This window comes from Ischnura elegans, chromosome 11 (genome assembly GCF_921293095.1).
Source record: "Ischnura elegans chromosome 11, ioIscEleg1.1, whole genome shotgun sequence".
In the NCBI taxonomy this organism is placed as follows: Eukaryota; Metazoa; Arthropoda; class Insecta; order Odonata; family Coenagrionidae; genus Ischnura; species Ischnura elegans.
In genome coordinates, this window is record NC_060256.1 from 54,399,166 (window position 1) to 54,423,499 (window position 24,334).

At 36.8% G+C, this 24,334-nt stretch overlaps 1 protein-coding gene across 4 annotated transcripts in view; it reads left to right on the forward strand.

Annotated features, from left to right (window-relative positions):
• Positions 1-24,030, forward strand: part of LOC124167720 (myosin-VIIa) — a 255,992-nt gene extending 231,962 nt beyond the window's left edge. Inside the window, exons 26-41 of one of the 4 annotated variants that reach the window (XM_046545727.1) lie at positions 1,997-2,170; positions 3,028-3,145; positions 3,970-4,096; positions 4,252-4,266; positions 4,351-4,520; positions 5,711-5,734; positions 5,895-6,085; positions 8,716-8,864; positions 10,735-10,993; positions 12,125-12,262; positions 13,788-13,970; positions 15,858-16,059; positions 16,635-16,860; positions 19,347-19,444; positions 20,139-20,308; positions 23,078-24,030. In XM_046545727.1, coding sequence (XP_046401683.1) covers positions 1,997-2,170; positions 3,028-3,145; positions 3,970-4,096; positions 4,252-4,266; positions 4,351-4,520; positions 5,711-5,734; positions 5,895-6,085; positions 8,716-8,864; positions 10,735-10,993; positions 12,125-12,262; positions 13,788-13,970; positions 15,858-16,059; positions 16,635-16,860; positions 19,347-19,444; positions 20,139-20,308; positions 23,078-23,284 — 2,451 coding nt within the window. In that variant the 3' untranslated portion in view covers positions 23,285-24,030. The remainder of the gene's footprint in view (positions 1-1,996; positions 2,171-3,027; positions 3,146-3,969; positions 4,097-4,251; positions 4,267-4,350; positions 4,521-5,710; positions 5,735-5,894; positions 6,086-8,715; positions 8,865-10,734; positions 10,994-12,124; positions 12,263-13,787; positions 13,971-15,857; positions 16,060-16,634; positions 16,861-19,346; positions 19,445-20,138; positions 20,309-23,077) is intronic. The other 3 variants (XM_046545729.1, XM_046545728.1, XM_046545730.1) reach the window with 3 other exon arrangements.
• Positions 24,031-24,334: the final 304 nt, after the last annotated feature.

A 24,334-nucleotide genomic window follows, 5' to 3' on the forward strand; every position in this document is an offset into this window, starting at 1 on the left:
TAACCAGGGAAGAAAATATAATAGAAATAGGGGTTATTGCAATCTGTGGAAAAGTCGTCATAACTACAATTAATGTCTGAAGTTCTCGTAGGATCGCCTTCCTGAACTCTTTTCACATTTAACATCAAGAAAATTAGTGCTAAACTGCCAAAAATAACCATGTGAACGAAAATCACAATATTTTTAATAGATTTCCCAGAGACAATTGCTAAAAAGTCGTCATTCTCCTGTGATTTGTCCTATTCGTTTTAATGGGACAAGTTTATCTAGGTCATTTATTCTTTCTCAGAGATTACTCGTAGAAAATGACGATAACCCTGAGTATTTCCATTGGTTGTTTTACAAAATCATATAAATTTTGCTACATTTTCTTTACCATTAATCTCGGCAATAGCCTTACACATTCATGCTCGGAATGAACCCATATTAATGAATATATCGATTGATATATCGATATTGATATGGCGATTAATAAGACATTAAGCAGATTTTTATGTTCTACAGTTAAAATTCTCTAAAAAAATTGTTCAATGTAGTCTGCTTTCTATTTCTTGTACTGAGATCAAGTATTTTTGCGTTATGTTTAGCGTGCAAAGCATCATCTGCTCCCACAATACTTGTCAAGTAATGACGCGCATATTCTTCATGTTGAGAAATGCATTTGGATGCATCACGGTCATAGAAAGAGAGATATGGGATGAATGTTAGGTCAATGGTAGATAATAATTGAGTTACTAATGCATTTGGAGGTTAACACACTCAGAAATTACTAGGAAACGACTTGCGGGTTTCTTCATGGTAAATAATTGAGCGCACTACCCAGGAAAGTGCCACTACTTCAAGCGTACTAACCAAATAGTTTTACCTGTATTTTGCTCGGAAGGTACCAGGACTGGGAGAAATTGTCGTGCTGAGGAGGAACGTACTAACCAAGTTCCACTGTAATAATTTTCACTGGAATGAAATAATGATGTTCATTGGAGAACCATCTTAAAAATTACCATTTCTTAAATTTTTCTTGGCATTACAAAAATGGATGAGGGAAACTGCCCTCCCTCATATCCCTTCATCTGTACTGATCAAGTTGACTGATAATTTTGAAGGAGCTATTGGGCTAGAACACTTGCTTACTTATTTATTTGACTACTGTCGCGGGAGCAGGCGATGCTCTGGATCTCCAAGCGAAGCTTAGCGTAAAATACTTGATCGCTGCACGAAAGCAAACGACATTAGACAATTTTTTACGTAAATTTCCACAGTATAATATAAAAATCTTGTAATGATGTCGTAATCTAATAATCTTGTGTGTTATTAATTGATATATCGATCGTTATGGTATCATTCCAGAAGCCAATGTGTACGGCTGTTGCCATAATTTAAGGTCAATAAAATTTTGCTCAATTATTATGATGATTAAAAACAACCAGTTGGCATACTCAGGGTTGTCACTATATTCTCCGAGTACACTGTAAGAAAAAAAGAAATGACTTAGCTTCACATGTCCTCTCTCTTTGGGATAAATCACGGGAGATCGACGCCGTTCTCATGTGTCTTCGGGAACTCCATGAAACATTGTGATTTTTATTCACATGGTATTGTTTTTCAATTTAGCCCTCATTTTCTTGATTTTAAATGTGAAAAGAGTTCCGGAAGGAAGGTTCCTGTGAGAACCACTGATAGTAATTGTAATTATGACGACTTTTCCACAGATTGCAATTACTCCGACTGCTATTATTTACTTTCCTCGTAAGCACGCTTTCCTGGTTAGTACGTTCATTTTTTGTGGTCCCTTCAGAAACGTACCATACAAATTCTACTGTATTCTTTTATATAGCTCCACCACTGGCATTGAAAGTAGAAAATTTTGATCAAAAATGAAAATTTTGAAAATTGAAAATTTTTTGTCAATAGATTTTTATTGGTGATTGCCGATTTAATCTATACCAGTGTTTTTCTTTTTTGTTAAATTTATGTACTGTAATTATCATTGTGTCAGGATGAAGATTTGGCTATGATTGCTGCCCAACAATACTATATTGAGTATTCAACGGATATGAATACTGAGAGGCTTTACAATCTCTTGCCAAGCTATATACCTGATTATTGCTTGAATGTTAGTGAAAAAGCAGTTGACCAGTGGGCCCACTTGGTACTCAATGCTTTTAAAAAGGTGAGATGGCTGTCTATGTATGTATTTTCTAATAATATGGTTATCTTTTATTTTGTTTTGGAAATAGTAAACTAAATTTAAACTTACCTAGTTCCTTTTTTTGCATACTGTGCTTCTCTTGGTTTTTTAAAGTTCTGTACATATTTCATTTTCTTTTGAGCTGGTATTTCTAATGAAGAAAATTTATGCCTAAATCAAAACTTATGCTGCTCCATTTTAATCAATGCAAATGAATCATTTATATTTATGTATATGATATCATTTATGTTTTATATATTTATCATCAAGAAAAAATATTTCAAATGTCACAATTTCTTCATAGCTACCATTTCTCTGGCAGTTTTGTTAGCTAGATCCCTTAGTTTTTGTAAACATTCCTCATATCCTGAAATTTCTGCATTATTAAGATTTGAACTTTTTAATCTCCATCCATGCACTTTTATGTGTCATCCTAAGATTTTTATATCTCTTTCAAAAATTTTATTTGAAAAGTTTATTTACTATTTTACCTATATTTTCACGGGATGATAATGTTTGGAAAAGCTCCCATCTTTTACTTTAGATGGCATGTTTAATAGATACCCTTTATTTTAGAATGAAAACCCTTTCCTTTTGATGGAGGAAAAATAATTAATTATTTCCATTTTTCTTCAAATTTATGATCTTCTGGGTAATAATTTTTTTAAATACATGGTTTGATCAGTATTCTATGATATTTTATTGCATTTTTTTGGCTCAAATTATGGAATGATTATCATGTTTAGCAGATTTACATTTGATTTTTCTTGTGTTTATGTTTTGTTGAAGTTTTTGCATGAAGCTTTTTCCTCACATGGCATGGATTTTCTTTTATACAGAGCTATTACTTGAAAGAAAAAGTGCTACCATTGAGGGTGAAGGAGGACATAGTCAGTTATGCGAAGCTCAAATGGCCTTTATTATTCTCTAGATTTTATGAAGCATTCCAAAATTCAGGTAAGAATCATCGTCAAAATATGTGGTACACTTTCCGAAGTTTTTTCAAAAGTTATTTATTTTAGACTCTTGAAAACTAAATTTATTTTAACAGTTGATTCAGTGGTGTCATATCAAAATTAGCTGTGCCGGAACGCACTTTCCTAACTTTTTTACCAGTGAAACTGTTTTACAAGTGAAAATATTCATATTTTTTAAATTACAAGTTATGTCTGCATATTTAAAAATGTACATATTTGCCTTTGTTTAATTAATATTTAATTTTTTTTTGGTTTTGAATATGTACATATATTAAAAATTTGGAGGCACCAAAATTGTTAAAAGTGTCATTTGACGATTATGTCTTCTTAACCAGAGCCAGAACGGCGTTCCGGCGCCATGACATTACTGAGTTGTATGTAGGTACCTATGTGTTGAATCGAGGAGAGAAATTTAGGTTTTCTAAGGCCCCCTGCTTTACAATTGGTTCAATCTATAATGGTTTCAGCGTGCTGAATTTGGGGGAGCTTTTCAACATTTTTAATTTTGTTGATTTTATTTCCACTCACAAAATAAGCCATCAGTTACATAATTTTACACCTTATCTCATAACAATATGCACTTTTAAAGTCTTTTACATGTACTGATAATCCTTAAGATAATAGGTCATACTCAAATATTCCAAATTCTACACAAAATAGAAATCCTTAAAATCTAATACAAATTATAAATGAAGTTTTAAGTCATATTAAAGTCACTGAAGATTCAAGTCAGTATTGAGAAGAATGGTTTTGTGAGTAGGGCATTTATTGATTATTTCTTTTATTATTTACAATTCAATTTAGGTCCTAATTTACCTAAAAATGATGTTATCATGGCTGTTAATTGGACTGGTGTATATGCAGTGGATGACCAGGAACAAGTTTTGCTCGAGTTGTCATTTCCAGAGATTACATCTGTCTCCAGTCATAAGTGAGTTTATCTGAATTGCATTTTTGGGCAGATTTCTTTAGATATTAAAATATTACTTTGAAAATCAGCTCAGCAGCAGAATGAAGGATATGAGTATAGTTTAATGACTATGTCTTGCAATGATTTAACTCTGTGAAATAATTTTTTTTTCCAAGCTCTCAGGACAGCCTGTATGTATACTTCCTGTGAACATGTGTTTTCATATTGTCCTTCGACTTTCCTACGTGTTCTTATGATGATGGTTAAATTTACAGGACAAACAAGGTTTTTGGGCAAACATTTACCTTGTCAACTGTCCGTGGGGAGGAATTCACTTTCCAAAGTACAAATGCCGAGGACATACGAGACCTTGTTGTTTATTTCCTTGAAGGATTGAAAAAACGTTCCAAGTATGTCATTGCTCTGCAGGACTACAAGGCTCCAGGTAAGTGTTAAACTGATACTTCAAGCATTAATTTATATCTCAGCACTTGGCTCTTTGAACTTTTTTAATATGGAAAAATTATGCTCACAAAATAGCTTTTGTCACATCCATGTCTTATACTATGTTCTCACAAGTTACTCCATGTGAAATTAACTTATTATGTTTCCTGGAATTAATTCATTCAAGTGATTTTTTTCATCATACTTCATGTCACCAAACATCAAAGGGGACACATTGTTAGCTAAAATTTTTGTACATACCATGGAGGAAAAGTGTTTCATGATGAAGTTTGTCCCTCCTCTATCAGCCTGTGAGAAAATTCCACTCCAGCATGCTAAAGCCCGTTACAGAAAAAATAACAATAAATTTAAGCTGAGCACTTACCAAAAAAATAGCTTTGAAGCTTCAGGACATTTATTAAAAAAATCAGCATTTACTGGACCCATCTATCTAGATACCCATCGATCAAGCTACGACACACACTGTATTGAAATTGAGTTGCCATCTATGCCACATGCCATCATGTTTTCTGGACTACCATTGCATGTGTGGTATTTGAGGATGATACAGTAAAACTCGTTTATTTCAATCACCTAAATAAATAACCACTGACTAAATACAAGCTAGAAGAGTAGTCATTTTAGGTGTGAAGGTGTTGGCAGGGTTCCTGGGGAAACTGTCTTATCATACCTCAAACTTGCGGTGGAAATGCAGTGGAAGCGTGGAAAAACATGATCCCATCAACTGTCAAGGCCATTTTGCACGGGGCACATACTTATACAATCTGATGTGTGTACGAAGGTGCAGTCAAAATTGCATCGTGTACAGTGGTGAATTGCTATAATACATGCGAGAATGTGTGGATGTGAGGTGGCAAAATATGTAGCCCCTGTTCTAATTCATTCATGCATTAGTGCAATTCCACGCCATTTTAGAAATTAATACAGTTCTAACCTGAAAAATTCCATGCATTGAGTAAAACAGCCTTCACAATGGAAGCCTTCATGAGAATATACTTCCATCTTTCATTCATCTAAATGATATTGTTATGACCAATATGCTTGGTGTCATATAATTACGGGTTACTATTCTCATGATGTATAAATGTTTTGCCCCGTCATATGTACGATCTACTCTCTGCCAACTCTATCGATAATGACTGCGGAATTGGTGTCCACTGCATGGTCTAGACCAGTCTGCTGCATCTCTCAGAGGTCTGTTTAACCACGATCATGGGAACTCGTGTTGTAATGCTCATTTGGGGCAATATGTAGAACCCTTTCTATGCATGAAAAGACCTCTAGCTTACTTGCTTTCAATCTACTGTGCTTCCTCTCAATTTTCATTGAAATGACTGCATACTTATATTTTTAGGGGAAGGATCGTCATTCCTAAGCTTCCTCAAGGGTGAGCTAATTGTCTTGGAGGATGAAAGTGTTGGTGAAACAGTTATGAGTTCAGGGTGGTGTGTTGGAAGGTGTGATAGAACAGGACAACGTGGAGATTTCCCTGCTGAAGCTGTTTATGTACTTCCTACCATCTCAAAGCCTCCAATAGATATTCTGGTAAGTTGTAAATCACTTAATAATTTGAAATTCTTGAATATAGGAGGTTTATGTAAATCATTAAGTATTTGATTTATTTATAACTGATAACTTCAGGCTTGACTTTGTGAAACCTCTCCATATTGGAAAAAAAGAAATAAAATTTTGTTAGGTTCACTTTAATATTAATATGTGCACGACCCGGGTTTCGTAACGTAGTAGACCTGAAGATGTAACTATGTTACATAACTAGCTGAAGATGTAAAGTAGTAGACCTGAAGATGTAATTATGTCATGAAATCCGGGTCATGCCCATATTAATAGAATGGTGAACCCTAAAAAGCTTTATCTCTTTATTTCCAATTTGATTTATGATTTAGATTTTGATGTATTATTTCAAATAAGTCAAGAGTTTGAGTCTCAGGTGTCAGTAATTATCACTGAATGAATACGCGCATTTAATATTTTTATTGAAAAGTAGCATGATACATTAATCTCCAAGATGAGTAGAATGATATCATTTACTATGTGTTTTAGATATGTGAGCATGGTGAATTAATGACATTTTTTTGTTTTCGTGTTTTCGCACCAGCACCTAAATTATTAAAATATTTGAGTAACTTTTTAGTAAACGATGAAAATATTTTGGGTTAGAATATTTGCTTAAAGATTAGGAAGTCTTAATTTTAATTAATTTTTCTTGGGAGAGTTGATTATGATCTCGATTAGCTTGAAGAAAAAAATGCTGCAAGTTTTATGAATTTTCTCATGTATAATGCCAATTTAATAGGTAGGTATTTGTGGAGTGTATAATGATTTTTCGGTCTGTTTTGGAGTCACATTCATATGTAATTAACTCTTTCCTGCAAGCGCCTACAATAGGAAAACATTTTCCGTGCAACGAGTAGTATAAGAATATTTTAAACCTCTCTGTACGGAGCTCTTTTTTGGGGTGGAGTTACCCTGGTATTTTCATCCCTCAGATTTGGAACCCAACTCTTTGGGCGCCCATCTCTTACCCCTGCCGCGGTCTAGACCCTCTAACCCTATCTTAGGAGGAATCCATGGTCAACTTATTGCATTGCCAGTTTTTTTTAACCAAATATTGCATTTTATTTTCAACAATTTACTCCTCTGAAAGAATTATGAAGATTTTTTAAAAGTATTGAGGAATTTTAAACAGATTTTTAGGGTTAATAGTGACAGAGTTAGCAAACATAAGTTACTAAGACTACAAGTCCAGAAGTCTGTTATTTGTAAAGCTAAAATTTGGTTTAAAAATTGCTTACCCACCGAACGAAACGAAGAATTCATTTCAAAGTATTAAAAAATTGTAGTATGCAGCAAAATATATCCTTGCAAAAACCATTGACAATATAAGCACTTCGCAACGGATTCCTTCGGTGAGGATGATCATAAATGAGTGGGAGGGTCCAACTTTATTGCTGAGGAGTGCCCCTAAGGTCTTGCTAAGCTGGGTCTCAGGCCAGTCCTGAATGCATCTGACAATTGCTACCTCAGCATTCACTTCCCTTCCCTCGTATCAACTAGAGCCAACATCCGGTCTTTTGCGTTGAAAAATCCACGACTGCTATACCCAAAGATAGGTCCTCCAGTGGCACATCGAGGGGGGACTTTGGAGGATATATCCCAAAGAATATCCCCCCCCCCCCCCAGAGCTCCGAGAAATTTTTCATTTAAATCCATTTCACTTAATTGGATTAATATTACTTATAATATAGAGTAAAAATAAATAAAATACCCCTCAGAAAGCTGTAAAACTCACTATTTTGAACCATTTATCTGAAAAATTTTCTGTGAGAGGGCCCCTGCACCTCCTGCTTACTGTGGTGGGTATTGCACATCCTCAAGACCCTCCAGTATTAGTTGCGCCTAAGAACTCCCTAGCCTTAATTCCTAGCTGTGCCCCTGAGGTCCTCTGAGTATGAAAATGCCCATCGGCTCCACGTGACATCCGGCATGAAAGAGTTAAAATCTGTACTCTTTAGCATAAGCATATTTAGAATATTTTTGTGTGGGTACCAAGAAAGGTTATGAACGCCATCCCCCTATGACTTCACTGTCTTCAAAGAATAATTGAATAATAATGAGGTAATCCTATCCTAATGAATATCTAAGTATAATGAATTTACTAAAATAAATTTTTCCTGTTATTTTTTTGCTTTCCATGAGAAATCCATAAAATGTTTATTGATTGAAAATATTTATTTTTATTATTTAATTGAAATTTTTTTTGCTGAAATAGAAGGAATATAATTTATTTGAAAATTTGAATATTTTTGCTCTCCATTGGTTGGAAGTTCATATTTAATATATGTACAGTGAAACCTCGATTTTACATTCCCCCATTATACATTTTCCCTGATTTTGCACCATTTTTATCAGGTCCTAAGCAATACCGCCATTAAATAATGATACTCTATTTTACAATATCCTCAATTTTGCACTTTTTGTAAGTGGTCCATTCAAAAGTGTAAAATAGAGGTTTCACTGTACTTGTTTGGGTTTTCAAGGCCACTTTTGGCCCCCTTGGTACATATTTGTCGGTGCGATGTCATCCACTGTAAACGCTTCTACGTTTGTTAGGAGAGTATGGGAAATACATGTATCTATTTTTGTTGTGTTCTCAGGGTCTCTTTGGTGCTGATACAAATGGAGAAGTGGGGAGCGGTGGCAGAAGGCTGCAGGCGCTGCACACGATTGCACCTCAGCAGACAAATGGTGTAGATGGAGGAGAGAGGCCGCACACTTTGGCTGAATATGCACTCGACCACTTTAGGTAAGTACTTCACACTAGTTGAATCATATGTATATGCCTGCAGGGTTCCCACTCAACCGTGAAAACCTTAAAACCGTGAATAAGCCGTGAATTTAGTCTACCGTGAAAAAACCTGGAAATAGCCGTGAATTTCGTCACAAAACCTTAGAAATCTCTCAAATTTGATTTTAGATTTACGATTATATCGGACAGGTTATAAAGGATGTAAAAGAGAATAAATATGTAGCTATGAAGAGATTAGCGGATAGGAGAGAGAAATGGAGAGCTGCGTCAAACCAATCTTAGGATTGTTGACTAATGATGATGATGATGATGATGATAGACAGATTAAAAGAAAAATCGATGTTTCGATCATGCTTCATGGCCGAGTCACGTGCATATACTGTCCACTCACACGTGTATTCGAAGCGCATTATTAATTGTTCCGTGTGCCATGACTGCACATTGACCTTAAGCCTGCGATTGGAAGACATTAACCCTGGCAAAAAAATCAGGCACTTCTTCACTTCCCTGCCACCCTGCTCTCTCCATTTTCCCACTCACACCCTTTAGCCGGACCTGAATTTTGCTAACTTTAGGTGACGTCATAAGAGATAGCGCTTTCATTGCTGCGTTAGCATTCAAGGCATCTGTTGCGTTTGATACATTTTTAGTTAACATGCGGCTGATGATTGTTGTGTGATCAATATTTCTGCTTAAAATAACTTATCTACAAACCGTGTTTTTGATGACATTTATACCGTGAAAACCTGGAAAAAACAGTGAATTATATAATGAAGTTAGAGTGGGAACCCTGGCCTGATAAAATATTGTTATATACCTTCTTATTTAGCTGATTAAATTCTCACACTCTTTTTTTAATGCGTGTCTATTGTTTTGGCCAATTCCATTCCTGATCTATGCATCCTCCTCATTTGATGCCTGGCTATTCTTCATTCCGACCCGGCCCGTCTCATTTGCCTTTTTTGGTTAATACATGAGTCTCTGAAACTTTCCACTATGCCCACACTGTGCTGATTTTGATGACAGTGGGGAATGCATTTTTGCTAATAGCTGCGTGTGCGCTTTTCAGAGAAGAATGGTGCACCAGTGGAAAGTTCTAGAACGCACAGAGGGGGAGTCAGATGCCACGATACCTTAAAAACTGCACAAATCATGCGTCTTTTTGACAGGAATGAATTCGTTCTTTTTTTAAATATATTTGAGACCACTTTATGTTATGAGAATTTATACCATCTTAGGTGTATAGTCACAACCTTGCAAACAGTACCATGAACTTGTGAAAAACTTCTGGTTGTACTCTTTGAGTTGGTGCCCTGCAAGCTCTAGCCTGACAAGAGAATCTCAAAAGGTGTACTGTGAAGATTTTGATCAAACTCAGAAGTATGGTAGTGTTTGATAATAAATGCATGAAAGTGGAATTCTTCATTCCACAGTTTCTATTGAGTGGGTATATTAGCTTCATAGGTTTCTTCTTTCATAGGTTAAGTTAAAGGAATTAAAATTTTTTGCTTTCAATGAAACAATACAAAATACTGAATTTTTTACAATAAGAGAAAAAGAAAGTTGGGTTGCCTCAAAGGTGGTGATGTCTTACCTTCAAAATGTATTTAAAAAAAGAATTTTCTTTAAAAATATTACCAATTAAATAATAATAACAAATTTTCACAATGCTGGTGTCTGTTGGTTGAGTCTTTAGGAATTTCACATGTTAGGTGGAATTTTATGTAGTGATGGACAAAGCTTGGTTAAAATTAATTTATCGCATGAATATATTTGTCAGGAAGCAGAAATTGGATGTTTTTGCATTTATGATAAAATTTTTCTCCTCTAAATAGAGCATAACAAGGAATATTATTCTTCCTCACAGGCCTCCTCCAAAGCGAACTGTTTCTAGAACGCTGACGTTGACTTCGGCCCGGAGAGGAGGATCTGATGAGCTGTGGAGACATTCGAGGGAGCCTCTGAAACTGCCGCTGCTTCGCAAACTGGTGGGCCGGGACGAGTTGGCTGAAGAAGCCTGCTACGCCTCATCAACCATCCTCAAGTACATGGGAGACTTGCCATCACGACGGCCAAGGCCTTCAAACGAACTCACCGATCAGATATTCGAGGGGCCTCTCAAGCATGTAAGCAGCCTTAACTATTCCTCGGAGCTTCCAATTTGGTTTGATTTTTGTAAATTTTTCATGTGTGTGCAAATGGGCTCGGGGAGGGATAAAGCTTCCAAATTTGGTTTTTGTGTTAATTAATGTGGTATATATATATATTTTTTGGCTCCAGTTGCGATTATGGCGTAGGCGGATTAAGGGGGGGGGGGGGGGCATATGCCCCTCACTAGACGCTTAAAAAATAGACAAAATTTGTTATCGTTACGTTTGTTATGTTTTGTGTAATACGGAGCCTCAATCGTTTAATTTCATATTAATAACTTTCATTTTAAAATGAAGAGAATATTTTATGCAGTAATTGTTGTACCTTGCTTTTAATCTCAAGTATGAGAAGATTGTGTGCTTGTCAGACCCTTGTGCCCCCCGGAAATCCTGGATCCGCCCCTGGATTCTGGTTCCAAACTTGAGAAGTAAAGAACTGAACTGTCCTTTCCATTGAAAAAATTCCCCTGGACAGTGAATCAAACCATGGATTTTTTGACTTACCAGGCCACTACACTGTACAGGTTCCATAATTCCTAAAAACTGCCACGGACTTTTAGGGCCTGGTTACATTGGAGGTCTGCACAGTGTCCTGAAAAGCTAATGATCTTTGGTTCAGTTCCTAGTCCAGGGAAATTTTTCCTATCATTATTATATAGTGTGAATTGTTATTTTAGTGGAAGGTATAAAAATTTTCCAATTGAAATTAGCTTTGTATTAAAAATCAATTGTACTTCGGGATGGGTATAAAATTAGAAAGTTATGATGGATTTAAAATTTTATGGGCATAAAATTTGAAAGCTATCAATTTTTTTGAATTGAAATTAACTTCACAATAAAATGAATTGTACAGGGGAATGTTCATTGCATTAAATTGTTGTCTTTTATGTGATGTATTATGCTAAGAAATTTGCTGATGCATTGTATTGCTGATGTCAGTTCTTAAATGTGAATGCCAAGCAGATTGCTTATGCAGCTGTTCCATCATTCAACTTGATTAAATCCCTCAAGAAACTTTTCTGCACACAATATTCATTGTTTACCCTTATTCTAAAATAAGTGGCTTCTCCTCATCCCATTTATTATCTCAAATAATCACTATTGCAGGAAATTTTGAGGGATGAAATATATTGCCAAATCATGAAGCAGCTGACTGATAACCCGAACAGGCTCAGTGAAGAAAGAGGCTGGGAGCTAATGTGGCTGTCTACAGGTTTATTTGCCTGCAGCCATGCTCTTCTCAAGGTCAGTACCATAAATGTTTAAATTTTAGTGGCAATGAAGAGTGTAATTAGAATGCTGTGTAATATCCTTTTGTTGTTTTGATAAATTCATCCACCCTTTAGTTTCCATAATTATTATAATTTTCTTTATTTATCATGTATTTTTTTCAATGGGCAAAATGTTGGGTACATTTTTAAATATCTACAGTGGAACCTCGTTAAAGCGAGTACGGGCTATAGCGAGACCCCCGCTATTACGAGAGATAGCCGATGCACCGTCGATCGACCTTATAATAAGCATGTTAAAAAATTCGTTTTTACGAGGCCCTTTTGGTGTTGGCTCTCGCCATGGCGAGGGTTTCACCGCCGGAAAAACTTACATCAAGACTCCTTAATCTCTGTAATTGCTAGCGATTTGTTAGAAATGAAGTTAATGGAGTGCTCTGTCTCAAATTTATGTGGTAAACTGTCGTTTGATAAATAAGTAGTTAATTTTGGTGAAAATATTGTGGCATTAGCATTCACGAATACTTGATCTTCTTTTGTTCCTCGGGCGGCAGAAAGCAGTCGTCTGCATACCTGCACGTCCATGAGCTGCATGAATAGAAAGCATTTGATGGCAGACACCATGGCCAAGAAAACACCAAACAATTAGTCGTTGTTTGAGTAAGGAAATTTAATGATGCAAAAAAAAACATCACCTTTCTAATGGATTTATGCTTACGTTTATCAGATAGAAATTTATGTCGCCTCACCACTCTTTTCCTGTATAAATGTTGACAACAGGTCACCTCCGGTAAAGCGACAATTCGATATAACGAGTGTTTATTGGTGCACCGTGGGGTGTCGTTTTATCGAGGTTGCACTGTATTATAGTTCCGGCTGCCACCACTAGTAGTAGACATATATTTGGTACTCCATTCTCATACTGGGTGTGTACTGTACGCAGAAACTTACAGAAAACACTTTCGAAATTTTTGAATGTTGCTCCCGTTATATTATTGTATTGGTTACATTTAAGTAGATTCATAAATTATGCAATGGTACAACTCTCACTACCTTGACACAATGATTCCTTTGGTACTTGACGTGATTTTTTATTGATTAAGTGCAGCACAAATCTCAATATTATTGAGTATTTGACTACTGCTAGGAATAAGGAAAATTTTTTACCATTCATCAACTTTTCATCAATCTTTCTGATGTAATTTATTACCTATGAAAATCCTTCGAAATTATCAGAATTTATCAGAAAACAAAGTAGTCATTAGATTGTAACTTGTTATTATTAGCCATAACTGTTGCTAATTCAAAATAGCTCCTAAAGAATGATTTTCATTATTTTAGAAGTATAAAAAGTATGTGTTCAGATGTTCTCATTCAAATTGAATTTGATTTAACACAACTTTTTTATTACCATTCCCCAAGTAAACTGCTGCTATTCACTGTCTATGTGGTTTTGAGTACTATTTTTAATATTTACTGTAATTGGGTAGTGAGAAAAAATGGTATAAATCGCCGACATTCTTATTGGTATTCTCTTCCAGGAGCTTACCTTGTTTCTGAGAACCAGGCGGCATCCTGTGGCTGCTGATTCTTTACAGCGTCTCCATCGGACATTGCGCCATGGTCAGCGCAAATTCCCTCCTCATCAGGTAGAAGTGGAAGCCATACAGCACAAGACAACACAAATATTCCATAAGGTCTACTTCCCTGATGACACTGATGAGGTAATTATTGTTCCTTGGGGGTTACTAAATGAATTATATGAAACAAATGAATAGGTTAATTAGATGAAACTTTTTATAACTTAAAGAAATGATATACTCATGCCTACCTAGTGTTAATAGATGTGTTCAATGCAATCAGAGCTCTTAATTGGAAAAAATTGTCATTATTTGACTAGTTTATGGGTTTTTCTTATCCATATAATTTAAAATTATCTTATTCAGTGAAGAGTAAAGCAAGATACATATGTTTGTCTCTCTTTGCACATAAACCTACCTGGTAAATTACAAATACGTCCTCTAGAAAGGTTCAGGTTGGTGTGGTGGCTAGAGTGTAGGCCTCCCACCCAGGGGGCTAGGGTTCAAATACTGGCTGCAGCAGAGAATTTTCAGAGAGTGCCCGAACCCAGCTTGCGCGCCTTGTCTAGGGGGAGGGGGGGGGCATTTCAAGTACAGCACTCCATCTGTTGCATGAGACATTTCATTAAGGGCAGGCTAATGCTGATGCCAGGTTTCTCTCCACCCTTCCCTTCCCACCTTCCTTTATGGTGCAAATGACCTTAGATAAGTTTAAAGTATACCGGGACTAGCCGCAATGATAACTTTTACGGGAGTCACCCGCAATGCACAATCGTGCGAAAGATCCACAGAGAAAAAATCATTCGCCTTGACTGGGATTCGAACCCGGATTTTCGGTCGAGTGCTTTAGCTAGTTAAGCTATCGAGGCGTCATTCTAAAGCACTCGACCGGAAATCGGGGGATCCGGGTTCGAATCCCGGTCAAGGCGAATGATTTTTTCTCTGTGGATTTTTCGCACGATTGTGCATTGCGGGTGACTCCCGTAAAAGTTATCACCGCGGCTAGTCCCGGTGTACTTTAAACTAGTCTAGAGCGAACACCTCTTTGTGTTCTATGTCCGGGCCTGCTCTCCGGCTGTGGCGCTGTGGGCACGCTTTTGGACTGCTTGTGGCATCATATGCTCAGCAGGCCAGCAAACATCTTGTCCGGTAGTGTCCGAAAATATCCACAGGGAAGAATTACGCCTCGATAGCTTAACTGGCTAAAGCACTCTACCGGAAATCGAAGGATCCGGGTTCGAATCCCGGTCAAGGCGAATGATTTTTTCTCTGTGGATCTTTCGCACGATGACCTTAGATGTTGGTCACCTCCTCTTCCAAAGATTATCCAATTCTACAATGCCCTTGAGAATTAAATTTGATATGAGCTTCATTGGATGACCTGTTTTCAGATGGATTTACCTTGAATTCAGCTCATTTTAGTTGAGTAATAGCTCACCTACCTAAAAATGCTGATTGGTGCATGCTGTGTTTCATGTTTACAGGGGAATCAACGTGGAAGAAGCAACTTCCAAGTATTTATTCACTAGCAAATGTGAAGTACTAGTGCCTACTGATAATACCTTATGGACAGAGGTGTCATAGTGTCGGAACACGCCGGAACGCCGTTCTGGCACTGGTTAACAAAAGACATAATTGTCAAATGACACTTTTATCGATTTTGTTGGCTCAAAATTTCTAATTTATACATTCGTAACCAAGGCAAAACAGTTAGCAGTAAAATGTAAATAATGACTTGTAATATAAAAAACAGTGATATTTCACTTCTAAAAAATGTTAAGGAAAGTGTGTTCCGGCACTGCTAATTTTGCGATGACGTCATTGCTTATGGCCCAATTAGCTTTGAACTAGTACCTACTAAAATCCAGTTCATGTTGCATTATCAGTAGATTAAAGTTATTTGGACTCCAGGATTAAATAAAGAAAACAGATCATCCAGGGCTACTTTTTTCCTTATGTTGATTATTGTTGTGAAGTGGCTGAGGAATTTTTCGCTAAGGAAGTGATGTATATTTCTCTGTTCTCTCACAGGCTTTTGAAGTTGACTCGTCGACAAGGGCAAAGGATTTTTGCCATAACATTTCTCAGAGACTGAACCTTAGGTCTAGTGAAGGCTTCAGCCTCTTTGTGAAGATTGCCGACAAGGTTATTTCGGTTCCTGAAGGCGACTTTTTCTTTGACTTTGTTCGTCACTTGGCTGACTGGATCAAAAAGGCAAAGCCTAACAGAGATGGTTAGTATATTTCTGGCATGGCTGTCCAACCTTGTCATCCTTTTTATGTTGCATAGTGAAACTACAAAATTATTTTTCTTGAATCATCTTTTTAAATGTACTCTTAAGGAATAATACTGTGGTGCCAAAGAACATTTTCTTAATTTTGAGAGATAGCAATTTGAAAATCATAGAATCATAATAATTATGAGAGTGATCTACATGAGAAAATTTCCAATTTTTAAAACCAATAGAAGATGATGACTACAAATAAATTGAGTTGACTGAAAAACTTTCATAAATCTATGTTCACATATTCTGTGACATTTTTGTTTATAATGGAGCATATTTTGACAGCATAGTGCACATACTATGCAATTGACTGCTTTTTGTTTATACATCTATGGCTTCAATATTTTTTGGAGTCAGGAAATTCACAGCAGATATGCAGCTCGAATTTGTCATAAATGTTGCTTTGAACCCCCACAGTTAATAACTTAATCAAAGGAATATTAGACTAATATTGTGAGATATAAATGCCACGTATATGTGCAATGTTTGAATTTCATTGTGACTCCCTGCCTGTCTATTCCAAGGTGCTGGTCAACATTTCACCTATCAAGTCTTCTTCATGAAGAAACTCTGGACCAACACTGTTCCTGGGAAGGATCGCAATGCCGACCTCATCTTCCACTACCACCAAGAACTTCCAAAGTTGTTGAGAGGCTACCACCGGTGTTCAAAGGAGGAGGCTGCAAAGTTGGCTGCTTTAGCTTTCAGGGTGCGGCATGGAGAAAACAAGCAGAAATTGCAGGCCATTCCGTGAGTTCATTTCTTTAATACTCGTACAAATACAGATATGAATTACAGCTCAACTAACAGTTTCCATTATTGTATTTCTCTGAATACAAGTTCTCTCTGTGTGCATAGCACTAGCGATGGAAAAATCTTGCTTGAATTCAATTTTTTGAGCAATCGATTTTTTATCATGGAAAGCTCTTCTTTTCAACAAAAATCAAAATTGGAACCTTGAAATCAATTTATCAAAAAATTGACAGTTCTCTTATTAATTTTGTTGCATAATATGTTTATTGTTCATTTGAAAAACACTCAAAATACACATTTGAGTATTAGAAAAAAAATCTTCTCAGAATACATGCTTGAATTGTCGGTGTAAAAATTCACAGACATTTAAATTTTGGGATCACCACTTGGAGCCCTTCAGCTTTACTAAAAGTTTTGACAAAGATCAAGTGAATGAGATTCTTTCTTGATGCCTTTCCAATTTTACTGGCCTCGGAGAAAATTTTTTATAATGGGACGTAAGACGTTATGAATGGACGGTAGTGATGCTACTGAGATCAAAAGAAATGTTAGAGATCAAAGTTGAAAAATTGAATAAGGATCGAGACTCGAAGATCATGATTTGGTATCGATTTCTTCAATTTTTGACGATTATAACTTGCTTTCGATTTTATTTGTAGTTGATTTTTCCAATACAGTGAGTCCTCGTTTAACGTCACTTACCGTTCTTGAAAAATGTGACCATAAACGAAATGACGTTAATCGAAACATAATATCCCATAAGAAACAATGTAAAAAGTGAATATCGGCTCCTAGAGCTCACAATTCCTACGCAAAAAAATTTTAGCGTATCATAACTGGGGCATTTTTTACGATGGGAATGCCAAGCTATGGCATAAGTACGAGTTCCTGTCTTCATCGACGACAATAGCAGCACTGATGTAAATCCTTCTCCATTTTTGTATCTTCCCGCATTTGCTTTTCGGCTTCGCTATGGTGGTCGCCCGGGCGAGCGTCGCATGGGCATCATCATCGCTTATACATCGTCGCAGTTACAGGAACCAAAATTATTGTGAACACGGCAAAAAAAGTGACGACAAAAGCTCCGAGTTCTACACGGAAAAATTCCTTGAAATCACTTTTTAGGTTCCTGAAAACCATTATGTCAAGTAAAACCTTGCGCACCTACCTAAGAATTAATTTTGCAGAAAATTTGCTTAACCCTTTCGAGACCGCGGAGTTTTCGTCTTAGCTTGACTGCTGTACCGAGCCCCAAGAGACTCTTCTTTCTCGTGGTACGGAGCATTTTTGGAGGGCATTCGTTAAGAAGGGTCTCGTTGAACCTTTTTCGACCCCTCCACGGTGGGACTCCGCATTATCTCGGTTTCCGAGAATAGTTGTGCTCCTCCTTTCCGGGTTTACGACCATACCTGCGGCATTGGTTCGCGGTCAACTTATGTATTGCTTATATGTATTTAGCAAATGGATAATTGTTCCTTGCACGTAAATTACAGACTTTGAATTGAATTCCTCATTTTTATCTGAGCATTGTCAAATTTTAAACGAAGTTCTAAGGCCATTATTAACGCATTTAATGCGGCAACAATTTCCATGTTTATGTTTATACATAACTCGAGATATAAGTTAATATTTGTCGTAGAATTTCATTTAAAAATTGTAAACGCTGCTCAAAAGACGAATAATTCAATTCTTAGTGTATATTCCTTGAGAAATGAACAAATATTTATTTCTAAAATTGACTGTATAAACAATTGAATGACCGCTGTCCCTTACCGCTGAGAGGGATGAAAAAAGACGAAGGGTCCGGGTACCTGCTCCCAGATTCCGAGGGTTAATCCTAAACCCCGAAGCGTTGGGTCCCGAGACAAAGGCGACCTAAACCCACGACCGTCCTGAAAGGGGGAGAGCTAGAAAACGTATATATACGGGTTTCGTTTTCTTGACCGGGAAGCTCTCACACGTATATATACGTCCGTAGTCTCCCGGGTCAGGAAACGTCCACACATATATATACGTGTACGGTAGGGAAAAGGTTAAACCGTAATCGCAATTAACAATAAACACACTGTTTTACACTTCGTTTAGACCCGTGGTTTAGACTGACTGTATTACCGCCCACAAAACGAACAACCTGCAATGCCCGCCGCTTCGCGTTTTTTTCTCGCGCGAAATTTAAAAGCTTTGACGTTATCGCAAAGCAAAGGTGCGATAAACGAGTAACGGTCTCAAAATTTTCGTGACGTTATTGCGAAATGACGTTAAACGGGGTGACGTAGAACGAGGACTTACTGTACTTTCCAATTTCTGGGGATTAAATTTTGGGAAAATGAGTCACTTTCACATAAAATAGTTGCCCTATTACTTTTTTTCCTATATATTTTGGGCAAGAAGCTCCATAAACAGAGATATGCAGTAATTGGTACAGGGTTTGAAATCAGTTCTATCAATGTTTGAAATTTCTCACTCAACTCTTATTTCTTCAGGAACATGCTGCGTGACCTCGTACCTGGTGATTTGGTGAAGCAAATGAGTAGCAATGAATGGAAACGAAATATAGTCGCCCACTTCAACCAAGATGCTGGTAAGTAGTGCTTGATGGTATTTTTTAAAGATGTCCTGACAAAGACAGTGCATAAGGAGAGTGAAGGAGGAAAACATGTAAATATTATATTTCACTGAGTTTGCAGCCTGAGATCCTTCTCATCTCAGAAAGCTCACTGCCTTTTTTACAAACTGCCTATGAATCCAATTAATTTTTGGTCTTTTGTTTTCCCTATTGCATAAAAATTTCATATCAACTGCAATTTTTATCATTCTTTTATGCTGCGACTCATTCAATGTTAGTCTTGGGTTCAAAAATGTGATATTCTTCTAAACCTCTTAATGAAAAATGATGAAATTCAAAGTTAATGCAATGAGACCTTTTGCAAAGAACCGTGAAGGAAAACCAGTGGAAATTGTTTTTTTGTCAGATTTTGCAGATGTCATGCCCAAAATAACATAGAAGCCAATTGAATGCTAAGAAACTTAGCTCTTTGCACCTGAGATAAGTTGTACCCTTTTCAGTTAAGCATGAGGTCATTCTGGTATTTATAAATGTTGGAGAAGTACCTCACCAAGGATATATTAGATTAAAATCTGTACTATTATTTGTGCACCATGCACTTATATGTATCTAAAAGTAATGAAAAAATATCTATGGCATTATTTACTGTTACTCTCTGCAGTTTCTCTCTTTTATGAAAAACTAAAACCACATTCATTTTTCCTTGCAGGCATGAGTCCTGAGGATGCGAAGATAACCTTCTTGAAAATAATATTCCGGTGGCCAACATTTGGCTCTGCTTTCTTTGAAGTCAAGCAAACAACTGAGCCTAACTTTCCCGAGTTGCTCTTGATTGCTATCAATAAACATGGTGTTAGTCTTATTCATCCAACCACCAAGGTAAGTTGTTTCTTTCTATTCAATTCAGTTTTACTTCAGGAAAATTTTTAAAATGCTTTTCGTTAATTTTTTAACAAATCGCTACTTTGGTTTGACAAGGTTCTAACTGACATTTTTGCAAAATTTGGTGTTTTCACTCAAGATAATTAAGAGTATGTTTCTCTATGTGTTGCACCAGTTTTTATTCCTCTATGTAAAATAATAACAGATTTAGAACAGTGACAAAGTTCCAACTGCAAGGAGAAAAAACTAATATTTGGTGTGACAAGGTTCTAACTGCATTTTACTTATTTTATTACTCATATAAACATGTATAAAAATAAAATAAATAACATATTTTCTTGAAATAATAATTACTAGTGTATCTAGTGGATCACTAGTTTATTGCCAAAAATCACAAATAAATTCCTATTAATAATAGAAATAGAGCAGTTGAAAACTTTGACAAGGTTTTTCTCAAAACCAGCTGATGGTCAGTTAGAACCTTGTCAAACCAAAGTAGCGAAATAGGCAAGTAAAATCAGTGATTGCAAAAATCATACCCGTTTTGTGATACATACCTTGTGTCTGTAAAATGATTGGTAACTATCTGAGCTTAGCGTGCTCTATCTTCTAAAAGACTTTAAAAATATTCACTGCACCTAGGAGAGGAAAAAGTTTTCCAGGCTATGAGTAGCATGAGGATATTTAAAACCTCTCTGTAATGGAGCTCTTTTTTGGAGTGGAGCTACTCTGGTATTCTTATCCCTTTGATTTAGAATCCAACCCAATTGTACACCCAGCCCTTACGGCAGCCACTGAACTGGACCCTCTAACCCTATCTTAACACAAGTCCACGGTCAACTTATTGCATTACTATTTTTTTTCAACCAAATATTGCTTTTGATTTTTAATAATGTACTCTTCTATAAGAAGAACTAACATTTGTTATAGCATTGAGGACTTTAAACACATTTCTGGCGTTGATAATAACAAAGTTAATGAACACAAGGTCGTAAGACAAGTCCAGAAGTCCTTTATTAGTAACACTAAAATTTTGTTTAAAAATTGCATGCACACAGAACAAAACAAAGTATTCATTTCTAAGTATAAAAAAATCGTAACATGCAACAAAATTTTTCATTGCAAAAACCATTGATGATATAACTACTTAACAACAGATTCCTGCAGGGAGGAGGATCATAAATGAGTGGGAAGGTGGGGCTTAATTGCCAAGGAGTGGACCTGAGGTCTTGCAAAGCTGGGTATCAGGCAGGGCCTGAATGCATCCGATAGTTGCTACATCAGTGGTCACTTCCCTTCCCGGCTATAGCCAATGTCTGGTTGTTTGCATTGAAAAATCCACACCAGCTATACCCAACTTAGGGAAATGCTCAGCGGCTCCACCCAATGTTTGGTGCGAAAGGGTTAAATTTTACCTCTTCCCAAATGAACCCTGCAAAAATTTCTTGCCTGTCTCATGCCTTGCTTACCATTCAAAACTAAAATCACCATTGGCAGCACTGAAGGCAGTGATGTAATTTGCCAATGAGGTCAACGCATCGAGGATATTGTTATAATGATAATATAGGTGTAATAGGATGAATCGTGGAGCTACTGCAAAAATTAAAGTAGAGAATGTTAAGGAATATTTTTCTTGGCTTTGAGGAGGTATTTCAATTCCTAGGGCAATGGCAAATAACAGTTAAGATTAAGGAATTAATAAAGTCTTGCTGAATTATCCTCTACTATCTCACGGCGATTACTCAAAGGGTTCCTAATGACCATAAATGTATGACTATGATGAAAGACATTAACCTTCGCAGGCTAGAAAGGAAAAAGTGCAATACGTCGGTTACCCCAAGTGCATTAAACAAACAAACTACCGTCCCAGTAAATGATGAATTGTAGCAATGAAAGGCAACTAAAAGGCATTTTACATGAATATGAATGCATAAAATATATTACTTACGACCAGAGGCGTATCTGTGAGGGGCTATAGCCCCCCCTTGGGTATCCAATTCACACTAGATAGAATGAAAATTTTGTTCAGACCCCCACTTCTGCTGGGAGGTTATCCTCTACTTAACCCCCCCTCGTCCCTATCCTGGATTTACCACTGCTTACGACGTTATGATAGCTCGTGGTTTCTTTAGGGAATGGCTTGGTATTCTCGGAGCTCTACTTTCGAATTCGGCCAATAGTTGGCGTATTGCTCGTCTGGATTATTAAATAGGAGTAAAGTTTTTTTTTTTACAAATTTCTAGCTGAAATGAGATTTTGAACGTAGGTTTTCGCAGCAAGAGGCATCGTTGCTAACGGCTTCCGGGTGCAGCTGCGTGTTGCGCTTTGTCGTGCAAGCTTTCGCGACCGTTGCAGGACGCATCATCAGGCGATGAATGAAATTACGGAAATTGGTGGTCAATTAATATACTCGTCCACCTCCCCCATCCACCGGAGTAGTGGGGGAGGAGGGCGGAGTTGACGTCAGCAGAACTCTCACCCCTGTCCTTGAGCGACGAGCGGACTCTTCTTATCTGGCGAATAACCTTGTTGGTAACATATTCGTCGTCTTCTCTTTCGGAAAATCGTTTTCCACGTCTGACTGAGTTTAACGCCGTCCACTCTGTTGAAATTTTGGGGGCATTTTTCAATTTCAATAGCCTCCCGAATTAGTCGTCGATGATAGAGTTTTTCTTGGGCTAACACCTGCGTCTCGTCGATTAAAAAGAAAACGAAACGAAATGAGATTGCTGCTATGCTCACTTTATATTTCTTTTCTCTGAACAGGATATTCTCATAACACATCCATTCACACGGATATCCAACTGGTCTTCTGGAAACTCCTACTTTCACATGACCATCGGAAACCTGGTTCGTGGGTCGAAGCTTTTGTGTGAAACGCCTCTTGGCTACAAAATGGATGACTTGCTGACGTCCTACATTGCTTTGATGCTCAGCAACATCAACAAACAGAGGAGTGTCCGGGTCAAATGAGAACATGGACGTGAAGTGTTGCCGCAAGTTATGCCAGTCGATCGACCCCATGTTTTGAATTGGAGTTGCTTTCGTGAAACCTGGTTCCCTGTGAATGATTTGGAACCGTCAAGTCATTATGGATGAACTCTATTTTTAACTGGTTTGTATTTATCTCTGTGTGTAGTCCCAGTTGTGTACGTTTGACCCTCACCCTACGTTTTTCCATTATTTGTTACTCCTTGAACCATTGCTGGCTTCCCGAGAAAGTGTGGTATTGCGTTGTACCCAGCTCATACAATATTGTTTAAAATGTGGGCCTCACAGTTTTGTTAATTTTTGTTGATAATGTGATCATATTATGCCCGTCTTACAATCACTGAATTGTGAGTCTTGTGCCTAATTGAGAAAATATGGAAGTCGGGGTAAGTTAACATGCTTTGGGATCATTAAAAAAAAAAGCAAAACTCATTCAGCTTTGTTGGCAGCTTTTACTCAACGTTGAATTTTATGACCCATTTCTGAAGCTAAATTTATCCCTTTACTCAATCAAAGAATCTCTTGGCGAACCATGTTTTGTTATTAAAAATGGTCTTCTTCATGCTGGATTGGTACCCCGTGAGAAAATAGTTCTGGGTCTCTCTTTTGATAGATCTGAAAACTAAAATTAATACTCTCCCATAAGTCATCTACCTTATACATATTAATTATTATTTTTCATTGTAAGATATGGTATGTAATGTATTTAATAAAAGTGATACTTTTAATTGTTAACTTTTATTTCTCTAAGGAAATATTGAGCTACTATTTTCCCCATAAAAAATGATCGTAATTCTTCACAAAGGTTGGCTCAATTAATAAATAATATTTACTTAGTGTAAGTGGTCATTGCACCATGACCAGAATCAGGGTGAAAGAATAGTAAATATTGTAGTTTCCCTATTTTGATTGCTACACTTCTGATGGAGCTTACACCCACACACCAAAACTATTACATTAAAAGGGTAAATTAATTTTTTGTAAATGGTAATGATTTTATTTCACATTAATAAATATTAATTGAAACTGTAG